Here is a 15,991-nt window from a genome sequence, read left to right on the forward strand (position 1 = left end):
GTGAGCGGTATGTTACAGGTTATCAACTTGACAATTATTGGAAGAACAGCAACTGTCATGCCTACACGCAGTAACTCAATCTACTGTGTGCCAAGTAGTAACACCTCAAATACATCATGTCTAGTGATTTATTAAAACTTCTATTTCATTTAATTTTCCCAGTAACTGAGAGAGATATTAAGGCTATGCATGTCTCAGATAATAAAAGTAAAAGTCTACAAAGGATCATCGGCTGTTGAATGTCATAGAATCAGCAATGAGTCTGGATCTTGATCAGTACTCCTAACCCTGGCAGGTGCTCATCCCTAGCTCCCAGTTCTGAGACTGACACTTCCTCAAAGCCATAAAAACCTTACAAGCTTTATCTATAAAATGGGAACAATAATTAATTCTATGTACCAGAATTATTGCAAACTGGCTAGACAGTTTATGAGAAAGTGTTCATCAAAACACGGGCTCAGAATGATGTTTGGTAGGTTATTAATAGGTCGAGAATGTTGAAAATGAAGGAAGACTTTCTTGTCTCGATCAACATTTTCCACAAGAAGTAGTATATTCTTGTAAAATGTCTGCTGGTTTACCTGGCTTAATATAAAAGTGCTATATGAAGGCCAGGGTGAACCAGTATTCTTCAGCTGTGAGGATAGTAAGCAGCAGAGTGAGCTGGCAGGGAAGAAGAGAGCCTGAACGGTGCCTGGATAGACGAGTGCATGGCACCTGCCTGGAGTCACTGCCAAGCCTTACTTACTATGGGTCATACACATGTATTAGTTTCTTATGATACTCAGGCCCTTAAAACAGAAAATAATATTCAAAAGCCTCATGTTCATCCTCTTCATTCATCCATTATTTATTTATTTATTTATTTTGAGACAGTATCTCACTAAATAGCTCCAACTGGCCTAGAGTTCATTATGTAGCCAAAGCTGACGTTGAACTCACAGGAATCAACCTGCCTCTGATTCCTGAGAGATGGGTCTAAAAAAATGTGTATGGCCCCCTATTTGGCCATTGCTTGAGATAAGTTCATATTAATTTGAGTTTAAAAAAATTCTTTCATATGTATTATCATAGCAAAGACAACTTTAGGTCCCATGCCACAGCATTGGCTCAGACACTATGAACAGTGCCCCCTGTGCTTTGCAAAATATCTTTTCTACCCTGTCGCCAGCCCTCACTGCGGATCTGCTCGGCACCCAGCTATTAGGGCAAATGCCAAGGTCCTAGGAGGGTAGTGAGGCAGTAGTCACCCAGACAATGTGGCGCATGTTCTCCAGCGTCTTCATATCATCCTGGGCTTTCGTGGTGAGTTGCCGCTCTTCCTGCGGAGTGAAGTCTAAGCTCTTCCTTAGACTTAGCTATCTAACCCAGACATTCAGCTACGAGTCCGAAGTCCCAGGTTCCATTCCTATTAAGGGAGCTAACAAGCTGACTTGTGGTATACTCAACCACTTTATGACTCAATGTTCAACTTCTAACAGGTTTGAGAATTTTCCAGAGTGGTGATTTTTACGTAGGTAGTGGCTTTTATCCTTTTTTAATGTCTATATTGTTACTGAGAAAAAAAAAACTGTACAGCCATAAGTAAAATCGGAAGAAAGAAAGCAGAAAAAATGGACCAAAGGGGTCACATATTTTCAGCAGTAGTGGTTTGAACAAGGAGAGCCCTGAGAGGCTAATACTTGTGAACACTTGGTCTCTGGTTGGTGAAACTACTGAATGACTGGGAGGTGTGGCTGTGTTGGAAGATGTATGTCACTGGGTTTTGAGTTTTGAAGCCTCCTGCTAGTCTCAGTGTGTTCCACCTCCTGCTTACTTAGAGACTGAGCTCTCAGCTGCTGCTCCAGCCACCAGCTACCTCCTTTCCACCATCACGAACTCTGACCCTCTGAAATTGTAAGCCCCAAATAAACTCTCCGGCAAGCCGTTTTGGTCACAGCAGAAGGAAAGCAACTAGTATATCAGAAATTCCTTTGTGTACTTTCAAGGCTTTCACACCATGAGATAAGCCGCACAGACCCACGAGTGTGCAGAGTCACACACACCATCAGCGGTCTTTTCTTGAGGGGAGGAGGAACTCCCACCTCAAAGCCCTGCAGGGCACTCACCTCCAGGGCGCTCATGCTCCCCGTCCGTGTGCAGCAGCATGGCGATTGGCATGCCCACGTTCTTGGATCTTCCTGCTACAACCACATTTCTCCCAAATGTTTCAATTCCTTAAAAAAATAAACAGTTTGTTTAAATGCATGACTAACACAAAAAAGCAAGTGACATATGAAAAGCCAACTGAAATGTTTTTTAAAAATGTCTAATTAAATTTGGATTTTCTACCTGGTCTGCAGCATGCCCTCACTGAATTATTGATAAATATTTCTTTTTATACTTCCTGGATTTGCCATATCCCCTCTCATTATGTCCTCATTTACAAACCAAGAAAATTCTCAAGTTGCCATTAAAGTCATTTTAAACGCTGAGTTGCCTATGAAGTGTACAGTCTTTAAATACATTACCCGCTAATCAGACTAAGAAGTTCATGCAGCGATGTTAAGCAGCAGTGGCAATCAGCCTTCCAGTGAGGCTGGGATAACATAAAGCAGATAACACACACTTTACTCCACAGGAAGAAGCCCTACTCTGAAAGCCAGCTCTCTGCGACGTGGGGGAAACATATATCTTCACAGGTAAAAAACAAAAAAACGAACTGACGTTTATCCAAGTATGGATAGCCAAGTGTTTGATTCTAGAATCTGCTTTCTCTTGGAGTGCTTCCAAGAGGACCGTGGTGGGGGCAGGAAAGCCATCAGTGTGCAAAGCCACAGAGCTTCAGGAGTGTATCCACCAGCCTGTGAGAGCACAATGTGTCTAGCACAGTGGAAGCCCACATGCTTTTATTAAAAACCACTGTCAACAGACAAGGTTCTTACATGATTGGCACATTATCTTAGTAAGAAAATAGTCTACACTTGGGATAGATTGTCATCAAAATTCATAATTCAAAAGTCGGAAGACATGGCCACATCTGGAAGGCCCACTCACTATAAGCTATGACTGTAGTGGCCTATCACCTGGCAGACATTCTTCACTTCCGTCCATTCTGTCTTGTTCCGTAACATTCATAAGTGTATAATGTTTTTATAACCTTTGGTTTTATGCTTATCATTTTTGTTGCTTGTATGCACAGGAAGTTCTACTGAAGCAAGGCTCCAGAGCTCCCCTGCATCTGGCACAAGTTTCCCACACACCCAAGTTACCAACCTGCTCTTTTTATTATTTCCCAGACAGCACTGGCAGTGGCAGGTATCAGAGAATGCTGATCGAGACACAGTCTTCCAATATTGATAATATGAAATCCATCCACGTCCTTTTCTGGGGCAATTCCGTTGCATATTGTTCTTTCATCCACATGGTCTGAAAAGTACATACAATTGGTCTCTTTTAAAATTAATGTTTATGTGAAAGCCCGGAGAATGAAAATAGTAAACCGAATTGCTCTTGGATGGCAGCTGTGATTGGCTACTAAGAGGTTACAGCGGCTGGACTGGAGAATTGTGAGGAATGAACAATTCCTAGGAAATGCAGCCACAAGTAGGCAGATGTCTTTGCCTCAACATGCTTGCAGATTTAAGGGGACCAAATCCACTTTTCTCCACCACAAGACATGTCCACTAATTGGCGTGTGAAAAAAACTGAACACCATATATTAAATAGAGTTAAATTAAAAAAGATTAAAGTAGATTAAAAAGAGGAAGCCACAGAGGCTACCCAAATGTGATGCAAAAATTCTGCTAAAACCTCTGGCTAACCCCCTAACAACATAAAGAGAAATAAAACTCCCTGAAGCCCAGGTGAAAAGGTGAGAAGACTGGCAAGGAAACAGGGTTACAGCTGCAGCACACCCAGGAAGAAAGTTGTCAGTCTGGTACAGGCATTTTCCCAAACCCTCAGCCAGCAGCCTTAGGAGGAAAACACTGATCCTTGAGCCTGAAGATCAGAAGACAAAGGAGTCCACTCCCATTTCTATTCACCTCTGGTGTCAAGGTCCTCACTGAAAGGAAGTGAATATCCGCTCCTGAGTGGCACGGCTGCTTCTGCCTATCTAAAGAGGTTGTGAGATATGGGCAGAACTGTCAAGCTCAGTTCAGCCAAGAACACACAGCACAAAGTGAGCACACAAAGACCAGGCGCATTTCAGCATGCAAGCTGCAATCATCAAACAATAAAATTATTCTAAGCTACTATTTATAATACCTAACAAACAGCAATGTTCTTAGGAATAAATTTTTCTAAATTTGAGAACAACTCCTGTAATAGAACTACAAAAGATTGCTGACAGTGGACCAAGTCATATTCTCTCATGGACCGGAAAACACAATAGTGTTTCAATTTTCCCAAACTGACTTATAAATTCACTGCAGTCTTAATTTAACACTATATTAGATTCTGAAATATATTGAGGGATACATTTATATTTTGTATATAATATATACACTACTATATTATCCAATATCAACTTAAGGTGAAATATTTCTTTCAAGTCTTGAAAAATAAAAAATAAAAAATTCCACACATAGCTTCATGCTAACAAGATAAAGTTCACACCCTTAGCATATAAGGATTTGAAAATTCATTCATATATTCACTCAACTGATAGTTGAATGTGTTCCATGTATTGCACCAGACTTTTGGGTCACCAACCAGCTCCCAAGTCATGACATGAAGACTTCTTATTAGTTATGAATGCTCGGCCATGTTTTGTGCTTGTCCCACTAGCTCTTATAACTTACAGCATTTCTTTTCATCTGCATTCTGCCTCGGGGCCTTTTACCTTTCTTTCTGTCTGTATCTCTTATTTTCACTGATTTCTCATGTCTGTGTGGCTGGTGGCTGTCTGGCTTCTGTCTGAGCATGTCCCTCTCTTTCTCCCTAGTTCTCTTCTCTCTTCTCTCCTTTGTCTAGATTTCTCCTCCTACTTATTCTCTCTGCCTGCCAGCCCCACCTATCCCTCTCCTGCCTAGCTATTGGCCATTCAGCTCTTTATTAGACCAATCAGGTGCCTTAGGCAGGCAAGGTGAAACAAATGCAGCACATTTTTACATAATTAAACAAACGCAGCACAAATAAGAGTAACACACCTTTACACAGTTAAAGCAATATCCTGTAGCATAAACAATTGTAACACATCTTTACATAACTAAACAAATGCAGCACAAACAAGAGTAACACACCTTTACAAGTTAAAGTAATATTCTTCAGCATAAACAAATGTAATACATCTTTGCTCACTTAAAATAATATTCTACAACAATGTGTCCAATGGGGAGTTAGGATGTATAAGTGAGCCAAAGACAAAATTCATGTCCTATGGAACTTACATTCTAATGGCATAAATATTTGCCCAAACAGTATAAATGTAGTCTCAATAAACATTCTTTGTGTGCTACATAAAGCAAAAATCAAGACAGATAATACTTATAAAATACCTCCTTGTCCAATATCATCCATAAATTATTTTATCTTTGAGAGGTGGGGGGACAGAAAAGGAATGGGAAGTGAGTCTCACCTCATGGAGCCACTCCAACTCCCAATTTGAGTCTAGTAAAGGTTGGAAATGGAGCCAGCGGGATCCTTTAGGCTGGTGGTTCTCAACCTTCCTAACACTGCCACCCTTTAATACAGTTCCTCATCTTTTAGAGATCCCCAACCATACAATTATTGTTGTTGCTACTTCATAACTGTAATTTTGCTACTGTTATGGATCATAACGTAAACATCTGTTTTCTGGCGGTCTTTCTTGACCCACATGTTGAGAACAGCTGCTCCAGGTGGATCTCTTCCTGCATGTACCTGCAGCCTCCCCTCCTACAGTCCCGGAGACTGCTCAGGATGTCTGGGAGCTACTTTACAGATATCCCATGAGGGTTGGAATCTATACATCCTATGAAGCTTTTCAGCTTGGCTTTATCTGAGTCTATGATTCTCTGGTGAGAGCTGAAGATTATATAGACATCTAATGTGGTCCTCTGAATGCTGGGAGAAAGAAGGCGGAGTCAGAGAGGTGCCATGCAGCCACTAAAGGAGACAGATGCCCGGGAACCTTACCAGTAAACCACAAGTCTCATGGTAAAATATAAAATAATAGAAATGGGTTAATTTAAGATGTAAGAGTTAGTAAATAAGAAACCTAAGCTATTGACCAAGTAGTATTGTAATTAATGTAGTTTCTGTGTAATTATTTCGGGCCTGGGCAGCAGGGAAACGAACAAGCAGCTTCTATGTACAACCTTGCTTGCCAAGGTCTCAGGAACAATAATTTAGATTCAGATTGTTCTTTAACTATCCATCTCCCCTGGGTTATCAGGCCAGAGTTTTTGGAAATTAAATTCAATAATACACAGCCTATAAATACATGTATCTTATTTTTTAAATTTAAATGATTTTTAAAATTTCTTGTGTACTGTTTTTATATCAGCCCCCTCCTTCTCCTTCTACCTCTCTCACACCTCCAGTCCGGCTCCTGTACCATTCATGACCTCTTTTACTTTAATTGTGATTGTTACAGGTGAGGAAATAATATATTGTTATAAGTGAATAAATATTTAAATGTGCCCCATTGAGTTCATTTAGTATTGTTCATATATATTTTAAAAGACTTTTTAAAAAAGAAATATACACTATACAAATGGGATTTTGAGAAGAATACACTAAAAAATAGATGATAAAGGAAAAAGCAAAAGATAGGAAGAAAGGCAGAAAATTACTGTTGTTTTCAAAATTCCTGAATTTTAAGTGGTTTTGTTGTTGTTGTTATTTTTATATGTGTGGTTTTGTTTTAAGAAGTCATCTCAAAAAAAAGGTATGTCTATGAACTTGGACAATAAAACAAACCCTCTTTGGATGGTTTATACTTCGGCATGAACGGGAAGAGACGTTAGTGGCTCCAGAAACAAACAGTTGTAAAAAGTGCTTGCTCAATGCTGCCACCTAGTGGAGATACATTCCATTGCAGGACAGTTGTCCGCCTTTTTTCTTGTCTTTTACCTCATTAAAAAAGTTATCTACAAAATTTTTAAGGAGACAAATAACATTATGAGAATGGGATTTTGAAAATCATGATAAAATTACCTGAAGCAAAATGTTTCTTCTCAAAATATTGTTTTAAAATGAATCTTAAGTTGAATTAACCATAATTCACAGCTTTATGACATGATAATTTATTGTTGATGATATTCATTTTTAATGTATTGTGTGGGTGCCTGTGTTCATGCATGCTGCTTGTGTGTGTGTGCTGTGTACGTGTGTATGTGTTCATGTGTGTGGAAGCCTGAGACTGGCATCAGCTGTCTTGCCCTGCCACTCCCCCGCTCGCCTTTTGAATTAGATTCTTGTAAACTGAGACTGCTCTTTTGCTTCCCAGACCTCAATAATCACACAAAAACTGAATTAATTACAATACTGTTTGCCCTATTAGCTCAGGCTTCTTATTAACTAACTCTTACCTCTTAAATTTACCCATTTCTATTAATCTATGTTCACCACAGGGCCGTGGCCTACTGGTAAGGTTCCAGCATCTTTCTCCTTCAGCAGCTGCATGGCATCTCCCTGATTCTGCCTTCTTTCCTCTTCTATTTCTGCCCGGATTTCCTGACTTACTATATTCTGCCCTGCCATAGGCCAAAACAGGTTCTTTATTAAACAACAGTAATAAAACATATTCAGAGCAGACAGAGGGGAATCCCACATAGATTCTCAATGAACAGGAGCATGCAGATTTGGCAAGATAAACTAGTAAGCAAGTCTCATGGGTCCTCCTGCCTCTGCCTCCCCAGTGCTAGGGTTATAGGCAGGCAACATCACGCTCAGCTTTTTCCATAGGAACCAGGAGCCCAAAATTAGATTGTTAAATTTTTAACAGCAGTTAACAAACAGAGCCACCCCTCTTAGGACACAATCTTTCTCTAAACCCCAAAGTACCCACATTTCAGTGGATTCTTTATTTTTCTTCATAACATAGGTATAAGAAATTTGTCACCAGAAACAAAAGCTATCACCTTGACAACAATCTATGTTTTCCATTACACAAATAATCTACCTATTAAACCATCTCTACTCCTGCTCCAACCCGTTTGAAATCTACCTATTAAACCATCTCTACTCCTGTTCCAACCCGTTTTAAATCTCGTCTTGGTTCCTGTACCTATTACTCCTTTGGTGTCTTTTCTGAAAACTTAAACCAGAAACGATTTAATGGTGACAAATTCCATCAGATTGATTGCTATCTCGAAATAAATCAGAATTTAAAATTAATCTTCTGTGTCAAGTCCTCCTTTATGCTGATTATTTTATTTAATGCTAGAAAAGAAAAGCCTATGAAGCATGCGGGATTTTCTTCTCTTGCCGGATGGAAACACTGAGACAAAGAGGTGATCAGTATTGTCTATTAGTGAACGGCACAGCCAAGACTGAAGTCCAGACAGCTTCCTTATGGAACCCATCCTTTCCAACATCACTGTTTCTCTGAATATTAAAAGGTTTAACATGTATTCATACCTTTCAAACATTTACTTTATCCACTAGCTAATGCTGATACCCTGGAACTGTATCAACTATGGTTCAGATATTAGCGTGGGGGGATCTGTCTGCCTGGATCCAGATATGGTCACTCAGAAGGAAGGGACATGACCTCTGTATTCTTGTCACCAAAGACACACCATGATAGCTCCACCCCCACAGTTACTGTGAGGATTCAAACTGAATTGGTAAATACAAAATCTTCATATAACAAAGACTTAGTGCAGTGGATGATCCCCCTGGTATTTTGTGCACATATTATTGGCTTTGCATATAGAAAAGTGTCCTCTCTCAAACCACCCTCATATTTATTTGCTGGGATTCCTGTTACTTTCTCTGGAACAGAGAATTCAAGCAGTTTGTCTGTAGTACAGATAGATCACCAGTGCCATCTAGTGGCCACTAGTAACAAAGTCACTGGTTACAAAGGCAACATTAGCTACAAATCTGATTTAGTTAGGACAGACTAAATACAATGTACTTAAAAAGTCTGACAAAAGAAATATAGTGATTTGGAAGATACCTCTGAAATGTTTTTAATTATGAAAATTGTATTTATGTGTTGTATAAATTAACTATCTCATGATTTTGTACAATAGGTCTCTAGAAGCCTCTGTCTACAATGTATTTCTTTCAAAGACCTGAATGGGAATTGACTACTTATTATGTAGTTCAAGTATAGCCATAAAGTGTGTCTTCGCATGCATCCAGCCTTACACCCACATGACATTATACAAGTATAGAACAGACCAAGGAGACTGGCCTGTAAAGATGAAGGGAAAAGAAACAAGAGCTGATAATGTAGTGTAACATCTGTGAGTAGGTCAGGAAAACAGGAACCAGCAAGGAGAGCCAGGAGCCACCTATGTCTGCAGGAAGCAAAGGTAAGAACGCCATTGTAAAATTCCAACATACATAAGAATAGTAAGTCACTCCAACCGAAGTCAACCAAAATGCAAATGGAGACATGCAAACCAACTGGAACGCTAACACTGCATCCTGTGAGGAACTGGAACTATACGACGGGGAACTGAGTGACGGTCAGGGAGAAATAAGGGACAGGCTCCTGTTGTCAGACTGATGAATATCTTAAATGTCACCATAGAACCTTCATCCAGCAACCGATGGAAACAGAGGCAGAGACCTGCAGCGGAGCATTGGGCTGAGCTCCCAAAGCTCAGCTGAAGAGTGGGAGGTGTGAGAATATGAGCAAAGAGGTCAAGACCATGATAGGGACACCCACTGAAACAGTCTACCTGAGCTAATGGGAGCTCACCAACTCCAGCCAGAGAGGGAAGGAACCAGTATAGGAACAAACTAGTGTCTTTAAATGGGGCTAACAGTTGTATGGCTAGGGCAAACTGTGGGGCCACTCACTGGCAGTGGCACCAGGATTTATCCCTACTACTTGTACTGACTTTTGGGAAACTTATTCTCTTTGGATGGATACCTTGTTCAGCCTAGACATAGTACGGAGAGCCTTGGGCCTTCCCCAAAACAATGTGCCTTACCCTCTCTGAGGAGTAGATAGGGGTATGGAGGGGGTGGAGGGAATGGGAGGAAGGTAGGGAGTGGGAATTGGGATTGCTATGTAAAATGAAAAAAGATAGTTTGTTTTCTTTTTTAAAAAGTAAAATAAAAGAAATTATAAAAAAAAATAAGGGATGGGACCATGAACAGAAGAAAGAATCCCAGAGGAAGCGACATCAGCTAAAATTTCACATTAAGGAACTCTCTGAATGTACAAATAAAATATATATGGTTTAGAAAGGAATATGGCAAATCAATCCATCCCGCCATTGAAAAGATGTTTGTTCCACATCAGTTGCACATTGAGCTAGTGATTGCTATGCACACCACTCTTGACATGATTTGATTTTAAAAAATAAAACAAAGAGAAAAACAGACACTTTAATTCTTGTGACTAATGTTTTAAAAGATAATATTGTAAATAGATATTAACCACACTACTTTTTATGTCATTATACATTTGCAAACCACAATAAGATAGTTTCTAATACCTGATCAAAAGTTTTAAGAGACACAAAAAATTGCTAATTTTCCCCATTGTTTATTAGAAGCACCACCTGCCTTCAGCTTGCAATCAGCTGTAGTTACTCCCAGCGAACAGAGATGTGTCTTTCCCACACCTAAATTTCCTATTCAGTTTTTCATCTTGTAAATATAAACCTTTAAGAACCTGTTAGCAGTTAGTTACTACTGTACTAAGTTGATAGCCAGTCCTCCATGTGTTCTATAAATTGCCTTCAAGACCATGATAAGCCCTTTCTCCTGCCTAACCCAGACACACAAAAGAGCATCATGTACCTGGAAGAGGGAGCTGAACAAGTATACCACTGACTCTTGGGTCCATGTTCAGTTGATCAGTGATATCCAAAAGCTCCTCCTGAGAAACGTTCTCGGGCTTTATGATGAGCTCACTGCAGATACCTGGAAGACAAGCAGAGAAGGTCACTTGTCTATGCTCTTCTCCAATGTGTGTCTGGTCTCTTCTGACCCTGCCCCACTGAAGGGAAAGTCCTTCTGCAGAGTCAATGTTCTAGTCACCCAGGAGAAGGGATTTTTCAGACTGTACAGGGATTCTCTCCTGATTTCTAAGTATCATTTGGCTACTATTCCATGTGACAACCTGCACTGACTCGTGATAACCCCTCTTAGAAGATTTGAAGAGACCAAGCTAGACAGGAAATTAATGAAGTTTATGATTCAGTTAAAATGAATGCAGTGAACACAGGTGATGGGGAACCTTTGATTTATCATATTACATTATATATTCCTAACTTTGACTAAGATACTTATACATTGTTTACATTTTGAAGTCATTGCCCTCATTTACTGCACAGTTGTTTACAGATTATTTAATATTCTGATATGAAGTCTTAATCTTTAAGTTACACGGTATTATATAGGTCAATATTCATTCGTGTTTGTTATACTTTTAGTCAGACTAATTAGGTTTTTTAGATACATAGAGATTGTAATCTGCCTAGATAGATAATCTTCAACTATTTCAAGGATCTGTAGAACATGGCATTTAAATAACTTGGGGTTCTGTTGATGGGAGACAAGATTGCTCCTGACAGCACTGATCTATTCCCAAGAGAATGTTGAGCACCACAGACACTCCACTTGGAGTTTGTGTTCTTCTTGGCACAATTGACTTTTGGACAAGGAACTGCCCATGCCTTCTCCACTGACAAAGTACATCGTTTCCAGACTGGATAAGCAGGACACCAGGAAAAAGACTGCCAAACCTTGCCAAGAAAGAGTAAGACGGTTTTAAAATTTTTCCTGCCTCTGAAAACCTGTCAGTCACACTAGGCCTTAACCAAAGTTGGTTGCTTCAACATTGCAAATGAGACTTTGGGTGATTGCTTGGGTAGCCAGTTGTCTCTGTCATAAATTGCACATTTTGGAAGCTGCTTGATTGTACTTCCTGCCTACTCAAGTAATACTATCTCCCTTCTCAGGTCTTCAATGGGATTGAAGATTAGACAGCTATAGTTACCTTCCTCTTATGATTTAGCCAAGCCATTTCCAATACAAGACTTAGACTCTTTAGGATAAAATGTTTATTAAAACATTTGACATATATTCCTTGCTTAATATTGCTTATGCTGGTTGTAATCCTAATCTTATACTTAATATCTTCCTTGCTTAATATTGTTTATGCTGGTTGTAATCCTAATCTTATACTTAATATCTGTTCCTAGTGTATATACTTTTGTATTGTATTTGGAACTCTCTTATTTAGACAAAAGGGGAAGGTAATGGGAGTCCTCTGCCAGCCAATGACCTTTAAGAGGTTAGACCAGGTTAGAGCATGACCTTTTGGGTACCCAGAGAAAACCGCAGGCCAGCCTAGGGCTCTCTCTCTCTCTGCTTCCCACGTTATACACCTGAGGTTGGAATTCTCATTCCTTTTCCATGAGTTTGCCCATTATAATAAAGAAAATATAAGTGGAATCTTTTGTTGTTAGCTTGTGATTCTTTGACCTGCATCCTCACCCCCAACACACAGGCTCTTTTTTAAAAGCAAAGATTCTTATCGCCTCTTCCATAAAATATGAATCACACTGAAATAATTCTATAAGAAACCTGAAAACAGTAAGACATATAAGCTTGGGTAATAGCATAATCTCTAATAATAACAATAATCCATGTTATTTGAATGGTACTTACTTGATAATTATCAATCACGGTTATGTAATTTTATATAGCAGAAACATTTAGGAACAAGGACAGCTCACATACATACCCACCTACAGCAGAAGCAGCTTTTATCTTATTCCTGACGTAGGTGTGGCTTGCTGGGTTATCTCCCACTAAAATGATACTGAGGTGGGGCCTCCTGTTCCCAAGAGCAATCCATGATTCCACACCTTGCTGTATTTCTTTTTGGATTTGCTTAGCCATTTCAGTTCCTGAGATGACAATGGCTTCATGTCTGTGGGAAACAAAACACTATGTATAATATTAAAAAGTCAATAAGGAACATTCAGCTGAATAAATGTGTGGAACAAGAATGTTCAAAACAGCTGTGGGGCTGGTAAGATGGCTCAGTGGCTAAGAGCACCTCTTGCTCTTGCAGAGGAAGGACAAGTTCTCAGCACCCACATGGTGTCTCACAACTGGTTGTAACTACATTTCCAGAGGAACAGCAGCTCTCCTCTAGCCTCCACAGGCACCGCACACACGTGGTACATTGCCACGCATGCAGGCAAAGACACATGAAATAAAAATATTCAAAACAACCATGAGCATCTAAAATTTGGCTTTTCTAACAACATCTGACACTCCATTTTCAGGTTCATAAATAATGTAACGATTTTTCTGGAAGAATATAATTTCTGTACTTCTACATTATAATTTAATTGTTCTAGACTGAATGTGTTTATGCCCCCCCAAATTTTACAGAAATTCTAAACCTCTCTGTTCTGAGAGTGGGAGGAGATCAGTGTGGGGGTCTCCGCAAACACCACGGCCAGCAGAGTAACAATCCAAGAGACAATGAGACAAGAAGGAAGTCTGGTCAGCACAACTCAGCAACCAGTGCTGGTTCAAACTTTGAGAATCTGACACTGAGCAGTTAATGTCAGGCATATTTAAGTACAGGACAATTTGGAAAAAACATTTCCTGGTGACAATTAATTCAATCCCGTGCATACAACAAAGCTCATAAATGATTAGATTGAAACTCTTTTCAAAGGATATGTGACTGCTTCTATAGAATGGGTTCTATAGATTGACTAATTGTGATATCTTTAGGGTCTGGGGAATGATCTCGGTTGTATAGATAATGTAAGCGTCATTGGGTTATTAACTGCCTCTGTTCCCATGTGTAAAGTACATGTTACATGTCTCTTAAAGATGGGTTCTATTAGCTGAGAAACAATGCTCAAAATAAGGGTCTAGGGAGGATAATTGGGATAAATATAAGAGTCTGCGGGAGACACATGTGACCTTGCCATAGAGAGAGTGCAGAGGTTGCTGGGCTATTAACCATGTCCATTTCCTGTCTTTTGGACAGAAAACTGGTCATACACCTCTTCATTTGAAGGGTAAACCCCATATGTTTAGTATTTCTGGGTTTCCTAGTGTTTATCTGTGAGCGGACAGGCCTCATGCCCTCTACAGATCAGCCATGGGAAAAAAGTCTTTGTAAATGTGGTTAGTGTCTTTACAAGACACTCCAACGGCTCCCACTCCCCTTCCCTGTGTCATTTTGCGGGTGATGAAATGGAGAGAAAAACAAGCTCATTTTTAGTTTTGCTGTTTAATTTCCTATATTCGAGGTACTAGTCCTATATCCCAAGTGTAGTTGGATCTTGTTTCCCCATCTAAGTTGCCCTTTAACTCTGGTTATTCCTTCCTTGGCTGTGTAGAAACTTTTCAGTTTCATAGCATCCCACATATCAGTTCTTGTGATTATTTTCATTGCCCTTGGAGCCTTTCTGGAACATTTTGGGTTTTTAAGTACCTTCTCACCTTTTTTTGAGAATTTCATACATAAGTACTGGATTTGCCTCATTTCCAACACACTCTCTGCCAACTCCTCCCATGCTTCTCCACTCTCCCAAATCCATGACCTCTTTTAATTATTATTTCACTTTTATATATAAGCATATATAAATACAACCCACTGAGTCTATTTAGTGTTGCATGTTCAGGACTGACGGCTGGAGATTGGAAAACCTATCATGGGGCTCTTCCCTGAAGAAGACTGACTGTCCTTCTCTTAGCAGCCATTAATAATAGTCTTCATCTGAAGCTGGGGCCTTACGAGATTCCCCCACCCACAGTGGCATGTCAACTATTGTTGTTATTGTGCAGGCCTTATTTATGTAATGTGTATTGCCACAGAGGCAGGGAAAGTAAAAAAAGGATCACCGTGAGAGGACCCGTGAAGAGGGGCACAGTATGGTATAGATTCTCTGAAGGGGAATGAACATAGGAAAAGCAGGAGGGCTCTTAGCTGGGGAGTGGAGAGGAAGGCAAAACAGAGGGAAAGAGAGGAAGGGGTACAAAGAACATTAGCGGTGATTATTTTCTGTTTACTTAAAAACATATCAGTGTATGCATATGCATATATAAATAATCTAAATGAAGTTACACCACTTGGGCTGATAATGCCCCAAGGCCATACACTATCTAAGAAAACCCTAGTACCAGGCAGTGAATCCTCCCTTGGGGTTGTTGAACAGGGGAGTTCAAGTGATTTCAAACACATCACAAGCTCTTTCTGCCCATTGTTGTCTTGAAGCAAGGACTCTATGGTTGACTGTTTACTTTGGACACAGGGCTTGGAGGGATTGAGCTGGAACTGACCCAGGAGCCTCCGTCTCTGCCTTTCAAGTTTCACGTGTGTTTTCCTCTGTGAGTTTCAAGGTTTCTGATCTCAGACTTTGCTAATTTTTTTAATTGATTTTTGTGCTGGATGAAAAATGTGGACCTAGTTTCATTCATCTGTATCGTCTTCCCAGTCAGTACCTATTGCTAAAGAGGCCATCTTTTCTCCGGTGTTTGTTTTTGATACCTCTGTCAAAAACGTAGATGGCAGTACTTGTGTGGGTTTACGTTCTCCTGTTTTATCCACTTGATCTATGTTCTGTTTTTGTGCCTGTGCTACATGGTTTCTGTTACTAAAGCTTGGTAATATAATTTGAAATAATATTGTGATGCCTCCAGCATTGCTCTTTTGTATAAAAAAGTGATTTTGCTCTTTGGGGTCTTGTGCTTCCATACAGATTTATAGTGATTTTACAGCTCAATGAAGATTGTCCTTAAGATACTGAAGGACATTTTTTGTTAATATAACTGTTTTCACAATATTAATTCTGCTAACCTATGAGCCTGAGAGAATTTACCATCTTTCTATGTCTTCAAATTCTTTTCTTAATAT

At 39.7% G+C, this 15,991-nt stretch overlaps 1 protein-coding gene across 1 annotated transcript in view; it reads right to left on the bottom strand.

The window, feature by feature from the left end:
* Window positions 1–15,991, bottom strand: part of Mthfd2l (methylenetetrahydrofolate dehydrogenase (NADP+ dependent) 2 like) — an 84,763-nt gene that overhangs the window by 58,309 nt on the left and 10,463 nt on the right. The window contains exons 2-5 of the mRNA XM_038331291.1: window positions 12,852–13,036; window positions 10,897–11,019; window positions 3,256–3,408; window positions 2,109–2,216 (exon numbers count right to left, since the gene is read on the bottom strand). Of these exons, the coding sequence (XP_038187219.1) occupies window positions 2,109–2,216; window positions 3,256–3,408; window positions 10,897–11,019; window positions 12,852–13,036 (569 nt within the window). The remainder of the gene's footprint in view (window positions 1–2,108; window positions 2,217–3,255; window positions 3,409–10,896; window positions 11,020–12,851; window positions 13,037–15,991) is intronic.

The sequence above is a fragment of the Arvicola amphibius genome, chromosome 1 (assembly GCF_903992535.2).
Source record: "Arvicola amphibius chromosome 1, mArvAmp1.2, whole genome shotgun sequence".
Taxonomy (NCBI): Eukaryota; Metazoa; Chordata; class Mammalia; order Rodentia; family Cricetidae; genus Arvicola; species Arvicola amphibius.